Raw genomic sequence first — 14,704 nt, 5'->3', positions numbered from 1 at the left:
AATAATATGATGGCGCGGTTTTTCAATCTTCGGCGTAAAAATATATCGGAAGCAGTAACCCGGAAGTCTTGAAAGAGCAATTTTACCACTAGCGCCACCACCCTTAGCTTTACATGATCACCCATCCATATGGAGAACGCCAGGTAGCAGCTAATACCAAGACAACATCATTCAACGACGCCATTACGGTTATGCACGATTGCTCGTTTGGGGTGGAATTATACGGGGCTCTAGAACAGATCTGCACGTGAAAATCGGAATCATGACAAGCAAAATTTATAGGGATGTCATTCTGGGACAAATTGTACATTTGTTTAGGGGAGGCATGGGCACAGAATCTGGGCTTATGAATGAAAACACCAGTCCTCATCGAGCAAACATCGTAAGCGAATGCCTTCAATCTAAAGATATTCTCCGTATGGAATGGCCAGCATTCTCGCCGGACTTGAAACCGATAGAGCATGTGCGGGACATGCTACACCGACGAGTTGCTATCTGTCAATCACCTTGTATGAGTACCAGAACTTCGGAGAGCATTGCTAGCTGAGTGGAGTTATCTTCCCCAAAACTAGCTCGATAATATGATATCCAGCATGCCTAGGAGTTGTACGCACTGTATTTCATCGGATGGGAAACATACAGTGTATTAACCATGATAACAACCACGTAATTTTAAGTTTTTGTAAAAGAGATATTTTATATAATTACTAAGGGCTCGTGGTTTTAATGAATGGTATCATACATACATCATATTTGTCTTTTGCTTAATAGATGGGGTCCATGAATAAGTCACGTTCGTTTTGTTTCTGAGCATTTATTTGCCGAAGCTTTTATTATCCTTAACACTAGGTTTACGAGACGCGTCATTTTGACGCATTNATTTAGCTATCTTCTTTGTATTGAAAATTTAAAAAACAGAGTTTAAGTATCCTGTTAAGTATTAAGATATCCCTTACTAAGTTTAAAAGAAGTACGAAACTTACCATGCCGTATACTTTTCTCTGAAAATGAAGCATCAAATGTGTTGCCAAGAGCGGCTTCAGAAGAGCCGTAGTAAGACATCCTTGCAATTATGTATCTGAAAAGAACAACAATGCAAATGAGCTTGTGTTAGATTTCATTGTAATTATACCCATAGCATACTAACAATACGCTTTTCTAATTTAAAAATATACTCAACAACATACATACTATGCTACTCTAAATTCATTATAAGGAACATACTCAAAGTGATGTAAATAAACTATATTCCAAAGTATGCCTTGACGGGAAGAGGAAAAAAAACTGTAAAAATTTGTTAAATCTTTGAATTGGTGTGGTACATTTTACAAATGTGCAGTAAATTTTTCAAAACTGAAATTTCGTTTTTTATAGAGTAAGAAAGTGGGTCAAATTTTGTTTTTCGGAGAGTCAATATTTAAAAATAACGAATATTCTACTTTGATAATAATGGTGCGATCCACTTTGAGTTAGAGCAATAACTTTTTTTTTCCAAAAATAGCAGCAGAACAAATTATATAGAGAAAAATGCGGGTAATTTTTTTTTTTTATCACAAGAGACATTTTAAATTGAAATTTTTTTTATATGTTTAACGTTTCAATAGATGCTTTAAACATTAATTTTGCAAATTTCTACCGCAAAACCTATATGATTAGTACCTAGATATTTTCTGCGGGCTTCAATCTTGGAGCCACGCATTTTGAATTGAGCTATAACCTTTTTTCAAAAACAAGCAGTAGAAGATCAAATTATATCGAGGGAAATGTGGCTGAACTTTTAACATTATAAAAGACACTCTAAAATTAATGGAAAAACTGGCTACATGTTAAATGTTTCAATAGATGCAAGAAAATTTTCTCAAAAATAGCAGAAGATGATCAAATTATATCGAAAGAAATGTGGCTAAACTTTTAACATTACAAAAGACACTAAAATTAATGGAAAAACTGGCTACATGTTTAACGTTTTGATGCAATAACTTTTTTTCAAAACCAAGCAGTAGATGATCAAATTATATCGAGGTAAATGTGGCTGAATTTTTAACATTACAAAAGACACTCTAAAATTAATGGAAAAACTGGTCACATGTTTAACGTTTCAATAGATACAATAACTTTTTTTAAAAAATAGCAGTAGATGATCAAATTATATCGAGGGAAATGCGGCTAAACTTTTAATATTACAAAAGGCACTCTAAAATTAATGGAAAAACTGGCTACATGTTTTACGTTTCAATAGATGCAATAATTGTTTTTCAAAAATAGCAGTAGATGATCAAATTATATCGAGGGAAATGTGGCTAAACTTTTAACATTACAAAAGACACTCTAAAATTAATGGAACAACTGGCTACATGTATAACGTTTCAATAAATACTTTAAACATTAATTTTAAAAATTTTCACCGCAAAATCTATAATGATTAGGAGCTAGATATTTTCTGCAAGCGTTAATCTTGATGCCACGCACTTAGAATTTGAGCAATATTTTTTTTTCTTCAAAAATAGCAGTAGAAGATCAAATTATATCGAGGGAAATGTGGCTAAATTTTTATCATTACAAGGGACACTTTAAAATTAATTTCACCAATTCATAGAGCAAAAAATTAAATTTTAGAGCGTGTATTTTGTGTCATTCTTAAAATGGCGTCAGATACTTTAAATTTGAATTGTAAAATTTTTTCAGAAAGTAGAATAGAAAGTAGTTTTATAGAAAAAAATGTTACTAAATATTTTTTGCTAAATTAAATTGGTGAAATGATGTCTTACATTTAGCATTTGGACTATAACATTTTTTTCAAATATAGCAGTACAGTGTTTTCCACAGGGAAATGGGCTTTACTATAAGAAAACACTTCTTCCTTTTTTTAAAAAAAATTTTTGTTAAAAAGACAATTTTTCGAAAGCAACTAATTATTTTCTTCTTTTTTTCTTAAATTTATAATCTAATTAAAAGAAAAAAGAAAGAATAAACATGAAGCAGGGTGCAAAGCCAAATTATTCAACAAAAAAGAAGCACCTTTTAAACACTTTTTAAGCACTCAAATAATATTTTTAAGCACTTTAAAAAAATATCATAATTAAGTAGAGTTGGAAAGTTTTTGATAATCGACGGTTTTAACTGGTTTTAATCGTCATGTCAAAAAAAAAAAAAAAACTTTTGGCACATTTTTTGACAAAGGTCAAAATTTTTGACTCATGTAAATCGAATGGTGTTTTCAACGCTGTGGACTGACGATGCTCCGAAATAGATTGGGGTTAAATTAATTGTGAAAACATTGAACTGAACAATGCGAACAGTGCCTTTCTGCATAATTCGTAGCGAAAATCAACATGGTAAAGGAAAAATATCATTTTAGAAAAGGGAAAATTAAGCACTTTTTAAAACACCAAAAGAAAAAAGCACTTTTAAGGGCTTTTAAAAATCGAAAATAAGCACCTTTAAGCACTTTTTAAAAACGTTACGCACCCTTCGAAGGTATAAGTCACATGTGTTACCGTCACTTATAAGTAAAACTTTCTGCATGTCTATACTTTTTATGAATTCTTTTCATCCGTTAGCCATAAATAATTTTTTTATAGACCGTCCTTGATCACAGGTGACATAAGCACACAAAAGACAGTGTTTATTATTTGAAGCATGTTTCCTGCGAAACAGGCTATGATAAGAACAACCAAGTAAAAAAGAGAAAACTACAGTTATAAAATAGCTTTTTTTTCTTCTTTGTGTTTCAAAGAGATTTATCTTTCTCAAAAATATCTTACATAACTTCCACATCTCAGTGAAAATTTTTTTTTCAGTGGCATTGATAGTACAATGATTCCGCACCTTTAAAAATCAATAAAAGGGTTGCATTTACGTATATTCATCCGCCACTGATGTCGGAAATATCGAACTCAAATACAAAGATAGAAATTTTAGAGCGATTTCAACCCCAATATCGTTGAAATTTGGTGCAAATTTAATGTAAGTCTATATTGAACAATGCTTCTTAAACTTGATTACACAACATAGTAGCAAACTTAGTTTCAAATAAAAAAGTTGTTTTAAAGAAATATTTTATTTCTAATAAAAAAAAATTGAAACATATTTAATACAATGCACGATTTTGTCTTGAGATGAGGGATGCTAAAGTTTATGAAAGCCAATTTTTCATACTATGCAGAGGTTTGCAAATCCAGATCTCCAAGGCGCCTAAAAAATCGTGACTGGCGACAAATACTTTAGTAAAATCTAACATAGAAACAAAAACGCTTTTGCGCTACTTTAATTTGCATAAAATAATATGGATGGAGTCGCGGTGGCTCAGGGGATAAAGCGTTAGCCTCCCAATAAGGTAAACAGGGTTCGAATCCCAGCGATTTCGAATACCGCAACCGGCTTGCACAGACCACAGTGCTGACATAAAATATCCTCAGTGGTGGACGGATCATGGGTTAGAGTCCCCTTGCCGTAAAGTTAACAGTGGGATATTTTCGTGGTTTTCCTCTCCATGTAACGCAAATGCGGGTTAGTTTCATCAAAAAAGTCCCATACGAAAACAAATTTCCCCCAAATATTTGATCACGTAGTTCCCTCGTCTTCTGGATTGGGTTCAAAATTACAATGCTGAGGAGTTGAACATTGATAGTCGTACACCCAAAATTGGGTCGACTGTTCAATGACGGTTATAAAATAAAATATGGATGAGCCGTGATGGCTCAGGGGAAAGAGCGTTCGCCTTCCAATAAGGTGACCCGGGTTCGAATCCCAGCGATGGATGGTCGATACGAATTCCGCATCCAGCCTACGCCGACCACAGCGCTGACGTGAAATGTCCTCAGTGTTAAACGGATCATGGGTTAGAGTCCCCGTGTTGAACGGATCACGGGTTAGAGTCCCTTTGCCGTCAGGCTAACCGTGGGAGATTTTGGTGCTTTTCCTCTCCAAGTAGAAAAAATGCTGGTTAGTTCCAGCAAAAAGTCCTCCACGGAGGCAAATTTCTCCCAATACTTGGTCCTGGAGTTCCTTTGTCTTCTGAATTTGGTTCAAAATTACAAGGCTATGGAGATGAAAACTAGTAGCAGGGCCAGACTTAGCATAATTGGGACCCGGGGCAAAAACTTCTTTGGGGCCCCCTCTGTTTCACTTTTTCAGTAATTAGGAGCCGAATTTTATTGAGGTATTTAAATTTTTCACCTCATTATAGATAACATAACAAGAAAATTGACTAGAACCTAAAATAGTTTTAAAGTCCCTGCCCCCTCCAATGGTCAGACGAAATATCGTTCCGTACATTTTATTAATTGAGAATTCCGTGTCCATCATGCTGAAAGCAGTTTCAGCGAAAAATTCATATCCTTGATGACATTAGGACGGAATTCAACAAAATTTTCGCAATTACGATGGCCCAATTAATCCAATCAAAAGCCCGTTTTTCTGTAAACATATCGCATTTTGCGATATGTAAAAATACAAGCTATTGACTGGCTAAATTTATGCATCGTAATTGCGGAAATTTAGCTGAATTACTCTCTAGAAAGCCATGGATTTACGAAATATAGATTTTTCGTGTTCATTCGATAGATTAATGATGAAGTTAACATAAAACTGACGGATTTTACATTGTACAGATATTTTGTTTAAAAAAAGTTCATTAAAGAAGTAAACGTAAAACTTTTACCTCGATTTGGGGCCCCCCTCTGATGTGGGGACCCGGGGCAACTGCCCTTTATGCCCCTGTCTAAGTCAGACTCTGATTAGCAGTTCTTTAACCCAAAAAATGGGTCGGATGTTCAATGACGGTTATAAAATAAAATATGGATCCTCAGTGGTAGACGGATCATGGGTTAAAATCCTCTTGCCATCGGGCTAACCATGGGAGATTTTCGTAGTTTTCCTCTCCATGTAACACGAATGAGGGTTAGTTCCATATAAAAAGGCCTTCCACAAAAATTAGTTTATTCCAGTGCTTGATCTAGGAGTTCCCTTGTCTTCTAAGTTAGGTTCAAAATTACAAGGCTATGGAGTTGAACTTTGATAGTACGAATATTCAGAACTGGGTCGGCTCTTCAAAGCTAGTTATAAAATGAAACATGCTATGGTGGACAATGGATAGAGTGTTCGTCTTTCAATGAAGTGTCCCAGGTTCGAATCCCAGCGGTGGCTGGATAATACGAATTCTGCACTCGGCTTGCGCCTACTATAGTGCTGACGTATTACATCCTCTGTGGTAGACGGATCATGTTAGAATCCCCTTGCCGTCGGGCTATCCGTGGAAGGTTTTACGCAAATGTGGGTTGACGGTTATACAATATAACATGGAACTATTAATGGATGTAAGGACGTAAGGACAATATGTAAGGACGAATCAACTTTTGGTAGAGCGGTGAAATTTAGTTGATTTTCCACAATAGGCTGGATCCTAGAAATTATTCCGGACTTTTCACAGACCTTTGCTTTTATGTAAAGAGCGAATTTTTTTTCTTACCAAAATGATCTAAACATGTAATTCAAAAAGCGGAAAAATAATGGAAAATATTTTTCCTTTTTTGAAAAATATAAAATCATCCGCCTTTTCATCTATTTATATTTTGCAAGAAAAGCAAGCGCATTTGAAAAAAAAGTACACATTTAAAAAAAAAAAGAAAACTATATTTAAAAGTACTAACAGTATTTATAGAAAAGACATCAGTTAATTTCAATTTTCGCTTGCAATTTATATTTATAGTAGTTGTTGAGATAATTAGCCAGCTGATAATGACGAATCAATAACATTATTTTAGAAATGAATTATACCATCATGCGAAAAATATACAAGTCGACACCAAGTGACAGTGCAATGTTACTGATAAAATTAACTTCCGTCCACGAGATACTAACTTCACGTGTCTTTTAAACACACAATTCAACAATTATGTTACGTTTCCTTTTTATTCTAGCATTGTGTCTTGCTTTAAATTAGAGACATGCAACCAATTAGAGGGAAAGATAATAGTTACACAGTCGTAAATTTATCTGGAAGTCGAAATAATAAATCACTATCAATATGATCAAGGGGGAAAAAATGGCGGGAGATTCCTAAGAACTTAATTTTAAGAAAAGATATCGATTTCGGTTTGTGAAAAGTAAGACACTTTAATTTAAAACAAATTAACTTCTTTGCTTGTAATTTCACAAAAATAATCCTAGTAATATCAAAAATGAATGAAATATGTAAATCACGTTAAGAAGTTTCTATTCTAATACTAGAGAGACATTTTTATAGCCCAGGAAGACAGCAACATATAATAATTTAACTTTATTGGGCATTAGCTTCATATTAATTTATAGAATGTTAATAAGAATATATTAATAATTTTAGTATAATAATATATATAATTTTAATATATATTACATTTAGTATATTTTTATAATTTTATTTTATATTATTTATATATTATTTTTATAATTTAATATAAATTTATATATTAATACATTTAATATATTTTACAGCCTAGGAAGACAGCAACATATAATAATTTACTACTAATCAGAAGATGAGTTTAACGTTTTCTTATAATGGTATCTTTTAAAACTTATAGGGCCTTAGCTTTATATTAATTTATAAAATGTTAATAATAATATATTAATGATTTTAACATAATAATATACATAATTTTAATGCTATAACTTAAATTTTATGTTATAATTTTATTATGTTTAATTTCAATATTATAATTTTAATGTTATAATTTTATTATGTTTAATTTTAATATTATAATTTTAATATTATAATTTTAATATTATAATTTTAATATTATAATTTTAATATGATATAATTTTATATTTTACGTATTTTTTTAAAAATTTATATCAAAAATCTAATGTACTTTGATAATAAAATTGATGAAAAAGTATACTGATAAGTGCCCCTCGGTATATATCATTTTATTAGATTATTTTAATAACACAATTCTTATCAGGCAAAGAGATTACGTAATGAAATTTAATCCGCTTAGATTTCTTTTTTTTTTATTTTATAAATCTGCATATATGCATTCACGTGTAAAATATTCGAATGCTTTTAACACCCGATCGGGTGCGGGTGATTTCTCAGAAAACCAGTATTACAAATCATGAATTTTTTCCAAAAACAGATTTTCTGAAATTTACATTGCACTAACTGGAAACATAGGCCAACGGGAATTTTGAATTAAAAAAAAAAAAAAAAAAACATAAATCTGCAAAAGTCGATAGATTGAGCAAATCTGCGTTCTTCTGTAACTATTAGCTTACACATATTCCTTTCTTCTAAGAAAATAGAAAACTAGAGATTTTTTTCCATCTCAACTTCAAAATACTACTTGTTCGGATATGCAAACTGCAAAAAAACGGGTGAAAAAAGAGAGAAAAAAAGAGCAGTATTGCCACTATTTTTCGCATTTGAAAAAAAAATTTTTTTTTTCAATTCACTAGTTGTATAAAATAGCTTTGTTCATAATTTTGATCTATTTTCTAGTCTCACTGATAAAAAATATTCCGAAAATATTGTTATTTTTTTTCTCCTCTTCCCCAACAGCCTAATTCCACCGTAATAATCAAATTGGTTTTAATCTACAATTTAGAGCAAAAACTAAACATTATCCAATACTTTTTTGTCTTTATATTTATGTCAGAGGAGTAGATATAGGTGTATGTACGGAACTCCACGTTTCATAGATAAAAACTTTAGCAGCTTTCAAATGATAAGTGCTATCGATTTTTTTATTTATTAAAATATTTTTTTTATGGTTTTATTCGATACAGCTTAAAAAGTAATAATGTTTCACTGGTCTAGAAAAGAGTTTTAGACGCGAAACAGGTTTAGTAAAAAACTGCGTTTATTTATACTACTTATTTAGTTGAGCATTAGTAGTCGTAAACACAAAATTGGGTCGGTTGTTCAACGACGATTTTAAAATGAAAAATAAAATGAATCCATATTGAGCCGTGATGGCTCAAGGGATAGAGCGTTCGTCTTACAGAACTGGGTTCGAATCCTAGCGATGACTGGTCGATACGAATATTTCACCCAGCACGCACCGACCACAGTACTGAAGTAAAATAAGCACGGAGACGGATAATGGGTTAGAGTCCCCTTGCCACCAGGCTAACCGTTGGAGGTTTCCGTAGTTTGTCTCTTCATGTAAAGCAAAAGAAGGTTATTGCCATCCAAAAGATCTAAACGAAAGCAAATTTCTCCCAGCACTTGATCCAGAAGTTCCCTCGTCTTCTGGATTGGGCTCAAAATTACAGAGCAGTGATTGCTCAGGAGATAGAGCTTTCGCCTTCCAATGAGGTGAACCGGGTTCGAATCCCACCGATGGCTGGTCGATACGAATCCGCATCCGGCTTGCATCAACCACAGTGCTGGCATGAAATATCCTCAGCGGGATCATGGGTTAGAGTCCTCTTGCCGTCAAGCTAACCGTGGGAGGTTCTCGTGGTCTTCCTCTCCATCAAACGCAAATGCGGGTTAGTTCCATCAAAAAGTCCTCCACGAAAGCAAATTTCTCACAACGCTTGATGCAGGAGTTCCCTCGTCTTCTGGATTGGGTTCAATATTACAAGGCTACGTAGTAGAATATTAGTAGTCGTAAACCCAAAACATTTGGTCGGCCGTTCAACGACGGTTATTAAAGACTACCTTGTTGGGGTTAGAATAGCCTGGTTGGTAGGACACTGGGCCCATGTCCAAGAGGTAGTGGGTTCGATCCCCGCCTGTCGAAGACTCCCCGTGTAGTAAATGGTGACTGATGAACGCTAAATATGTCAAGTCACAAAGTCCTCCATGTTTCCATAACAAAACATACCTCTATGGACGCTGATCCAGGAGTTTCCTTATCTTCTGGATGAGTTCAAAATTACAAGGCTACATAGTTGAACATTAGTAGTCGTAAACCCAAAATTGGGTCGTCTGTTCAACGACGGATAAAAAATATTAAAATTAAAATATTAGTCGTAGGGAGAGGAGTGGCAGGCAAATATTCTAACTANATATACATAGTTTTAATTTTATAACTTAAATTTTATGTTATAATTTTATTATTTTTAATTTTAATATTTTATTTTAATATGCTATAATTTTATTTTTTATATATTTTTAAAAATTTATATCAAAAATCTAATGCATTTTGATAATAAAATTGATGAAAAAGTATACTGATAAGTGACCCTCGGTGTATATCATTTTATTAGATTATTTTAATAACACAATTCTTATCAGTCAAAGAGATTAGGTAATGAAATTTAATCTGCTTAGATTTCTTTCTTTTTTTCATAAATCTGCTTATATGCATTCACGTGTAAATATTCGAATGCTTTTAACACCCGATCGGGTGCGGGTGATTTCTCAGAAACCAGTTTTACAAATCATGGATTTTCTCCAGAAACAGATTTTCTGAAATTTGCATTGCACTAGCTGGAAACATAGTCCAAGGGGAATTTTGAATTAAAACAACAACATAAATCTGCAAAAGTCGATACATTGAGCAAATCTGCGTTCTTCTGTAACTATTAGCTTACACATATTCTTTTCTTCTAAGAAAATAGAAAACTAGAATTTTTTTTTTCATCCCCATTTCAAAATACTACTTGTTCCGCTATGCAAACTTCAAAAAAGGCAACGGGTGAAAAAAAAAAAAAAAAAAAAAAAAAAAAAAANACCCAAGTGAAAAAAAAAAAAAAAAAAGAAAAAAAGAGAGCAGTGCTGCCTGTCATTATTTTTCGCATTTGAAAAAAATATTTTTTTCTTCAGTTCACTAGTTATATAAAATAGCTTTCTTCATAATTTTGATCTATTTCCTAATCTCACTGATAAAAAATATTCCGAAAATATAGTTAAATTTTTCTCCTCTTCCACCGTTAATAATCGAATTGGTTTTAATCTACAATTTAGCGCAAAAACTATACATTATCCAGTACTTTTTTGTCTTTATATTTATGTCAGAGGAGTAGATAGGTGCATGTACGGAACTCCACGTTTCATAGATAAAAACTTAAGCGGCTTTCAAATGATAAGTGCTATCGATATTTTTTTTTTATATATATATATATTTTTTATGGTTTTATTCGATTCAGCTTTAAAAGTAATAATGTTTCACTAGTCTAGAAAAGAGTTTTAGACACGAAACAGGTTTAGTAAAAAATTGCGTTTATTTATACTACTTATTTAGTTGAGCATTAGTAGTTGTAAACCCAAAATTGGGTTGGCTGTTCAACGACGATTATAAAATGAAAAATAAATTGAATCCACATTGAGCCGTGATGGCTCAAGGGATAGAGCGTTCGTCTTACAATAAGGTGAACAGGGTTCGAATACTAGCGATGACTGGTCGATACGAATATTTCACCCAGCTCGCACCGACCACAGTGCTGAAGTAAAATAACCAAAGTGATAGACGGATCATGGGTTAGACTCCCCTTACCACCAGGCTAACCGTTGAAGGTTTTCCTGGTTTGTTTCTTCATGTAACGCAAATTTCTCCCAGCACTTGATCCAGAAGTTCCCTCGTCTTCTGGATTGGGCTCAAAATTACAGAGCAGAGCAGCGATGGCGCAGGAGATAGAGCGTTCGCCTTCCAATGAGGTGAACCGGGTTCAAATCCCACCGATGGCTGGTCGATACGAATCCGCATCCGGCTTGCATCAACCACAGTGCTGACATGAAATATCCTCAGCGGTAGACGGATCATGGGTTAGAGTCCCCTTGCCGTCAAGCTAACCGTGGGAGGTTCTCGTGGTCTTCCTCTCCATGTAACGCAAATGTGGGTTAGCATCAAAAAGTTCTCCACGAAAGCAAATTTCTCACAACACTTGATGCAGGAGTTCCCTCGTCTTCTGGATTGGGTTCAAAATTACAAGGCTACGTAGTTGAATATTAGTAGTCGTAAACCCAAAACATTTGGTTGGCCGTTCAACGACGGTTATTAAAGATTACCTTATTGGGGTTAGAATAGCCTGGTTGGTAGGACACTGGGCCCATGTCCAAGAGGTAGTGGGTTCGATCCCCGCCTGTCGAAGACTCCCCGTGTAGTAAATGGTGACTGATGAACGCTAAATATGTCAAGTCACAAAGTCCTCCATGTTTCCATAACAAAACATACCTCTATGGACGCTGATCCAGGAGTTTCCTTATCTTCTGGATGAGTTCAAAATTACAAGGCTACATAGTTGAACATTAGTAGTCGTAAACCCAAAATTGGGTCGTCTGTTCAACGACGAATAAAAAATATTAAAATTGAAATATTAGTCGTAGGGAGAGGAGTGACAGGCAAATATTCTAACTAGTTATTAAACTAATTTTAAAATTCTTCTGTTTTAACCTATAATGCAATACTGTCTGGCCATGAGGTGAAGTTTTATTTTATATCCGCCGTTGAACAGCCGACCCAATTTTGGGTTTACGATTACCAATGTTCAACTCCGTAGCCTTGTAATTTTGAACCAATCCAGAAGACAAGGAAATTTGTGCATCAGTACCCCCAAAGATATTGATTTGTTATGGGAACATGGAGGACTTTGCTACTCGACAAATTTAACGTGCATCAGTCGCCATTTACTACACGGGTAGTCTTCGGCCGGCGGAGAACGAACCCACGAACTCTTGGACATGGGCCCAGTGCTCTACCAACCAGGCTATCCCAGCCTTACGAGGAGAAGTTAGATTAAAGCAAACAACCTTCAACATTATTATTTTAAACAATAGAAAAGCATTTTATTTTTTATATACGTACTAGGAGACGCGCCGTTCCCTTCGCGCTAAACCCGCTATAAAATAGGAATATCAAAAGCTCATTGGCGGATCGTCTTTCTTTTATTTTTCTAAATTAGGTCTTTATCGAATACAATCAAAATATTCATTTCATATTTCTTATCAATTAATTTTATTGTATTTGATACATAAAGCAAATGAAAAACTTCTAAAATGTATTTTTTTAAAAAAATTATGAAGTTCATACGCAAGTTAATAAGAATTTAGAGAGCTTGCATGATATGGTATTAGAAAAACTGCCAGTTTAGCTTGATAAAGAAGATAAAAGTTTTTTCTTACAACTTATTTTGATTGTAGGATAATACAAATATGTCATTACAAATTCATTGACAGAAAAAGAAAGTAGTGCAAAAACATTTAAGAAGCAATAAGTCCCCAGATTGGGAAATAAAAATAAAGGATTGTAAGCAAAGGAAGAGGAATTGGTATGCAAGGTTTTCCGTAATCACTGCCCTTAATTCATGTTCTTAGAATCCTTGTCAAAATAGAAGTCAAAGAAGTATACTCATTATGGATCGTAAATTAATATTGAAGCAACAAAAACATTATCAAATCTGACGAAACACTAGTGAGAGAAGCAAAATGAGAAACACAAAAACCAATGTGGTTGCCTGGTATTAGGAGGAGCACCTGCTTTTTGTTTCCTCCGGTAATCAAAAATATTTTTATGCTTTCGTCCCGCTTTACTCACTAGTGATTCGCTAATTTCAAGTAAATCTGGACTCACTAAGAACTAGCTAAAATATTAGTAGGTACCCCTACTGTGCATACTTATTTTGTTAGGATTCTTAAGAATACATATTAAGGGAGGTTATTACTGAACACCCAGTTTATTGTTCTGACAAACTAAAATATTATTAAACATATAAAATCTTAATACATTAAAAAACTCACAAATTATAAGGGTGTGGCAGATTGGTCTTAATGAACAGAAAATGAAGCCGATCAAACAAAAAGATTTTATAAACAGTCGTATAATTTACAAATTTGCTACCTACAAATATACCAATCTATTTTTTTTCTTATTAATAAAATGCCATTACAATTTAAAATCATCAAATATAATAAATAATAACTTCATAAATATAAATCAAGACAGAAATTTGAAATTACGTTTGGAACTGCATTTACAAATCGTAACTGATAGATTTAATTTTATTTATTAAGGTTGCAAGGCACACAGATAAATAGCTTCGTAAATATCAACTTACTTTTAATCCCTCCCATTAATTTTATTATAGGAGGTGACATGATTCATAGGTGGACATGATTCATAGCATAACTTTAAAGTTAATGCAATATATGTATTTAACTTCATATATCTTTGCCTGCTAAACTATAAAATATCACTTGAAATTGCAACTCCACAAATCACAATTGCCTATATTAAAAAAATATCTATTGAAAGTTGTATCACACTGTTTACTTTTCTTGAATACTTTAAACTAGTCCCACTATTTTATGCTTGCAGCTTAATACTAATGATTCTCTTTCTTAAACCTGGTTAATAGATATATAGGGGCGAGGTGTTTAAAAAATACTTCGAGCTATAGTCTTACAATATTTGTATTATTTATAGTATACACAAATATTATGTTATAATTTATATTAATTGGTTTAGATATTTGATAATAAAAAATCTTTTACATTTTAACTATCTTAAGTTAAAATAACAGAATTATGCATCATTAAGCATAAGTTCTATTTTCATTCCTAGTTTTTATAGAAAATTATTCACTTCATTATATATAAAGATAAAAATATAGAGAAAACAATTAAATTATGTAAGAAACATTAATGGAAAGAGAAGAAGAAAAATTATAAAAATAAAATATTTTTAAATTTTTTTTTTTTCTTTATCTCAGACGAAGAAAATTATTTACTCCGCATAAGCTGCAAGTAAATAGAACTCATAAATAAGTTCGAAACGTT

At 32.9% G+C, this 14,704-nt stretch overlaps 1 protein-coding gene across 3 annotated transcripts in view; it reads right to left on the bottom strand.

The window, feature by feature from the left end:
- Positions 1-14,704, bottom strand: part of LOC107446570 (protein lifeguard 1) — a 75,331-nt gene that overhangs the window by 59,502 nt on the left and 1,125 nt on the right. Inside the window, exon 2 of one of the 3 annotated variants that reach the window (XM_071185603.1) lies at positions 984-1,078. The exons of the other annotated variants lie outside the window; for them this stretch is intronic. Coding sequence (XP_071041704.1) covers positions 984-1,062 — 79 coding nt within the window. The 5' untranslated portion in view covers positions 1,063-1,078. The remainder of the gene's footprint in view (positions 1-983; positions 1,079-14,704) is intronic. 3 annotated transcript variants of the gene reach the window in all.

The sequence above is a fragment of the Parasteatoda tepidariorum genome, chromosome 9 (assembly GCF_043381705.1).
Source record: "Parasteatoda tepidariorum isolate YZ-2023 chromosome 9, CAS_Ptep_4.0, whole genome shotgun sequence".
In the NCBI taxonomy this organism is placed as follows: Eukaryota; Metazoa; Arthropoda; class Arachnida; order Araneae; family Theridiidae; genus Parasteatoda; species Parasteatoda tepidariorum.
Note: the sequence above shows the minus strand (reverse complement) of the source record. Positions and strands in the feature narration are given on the sequence as shown.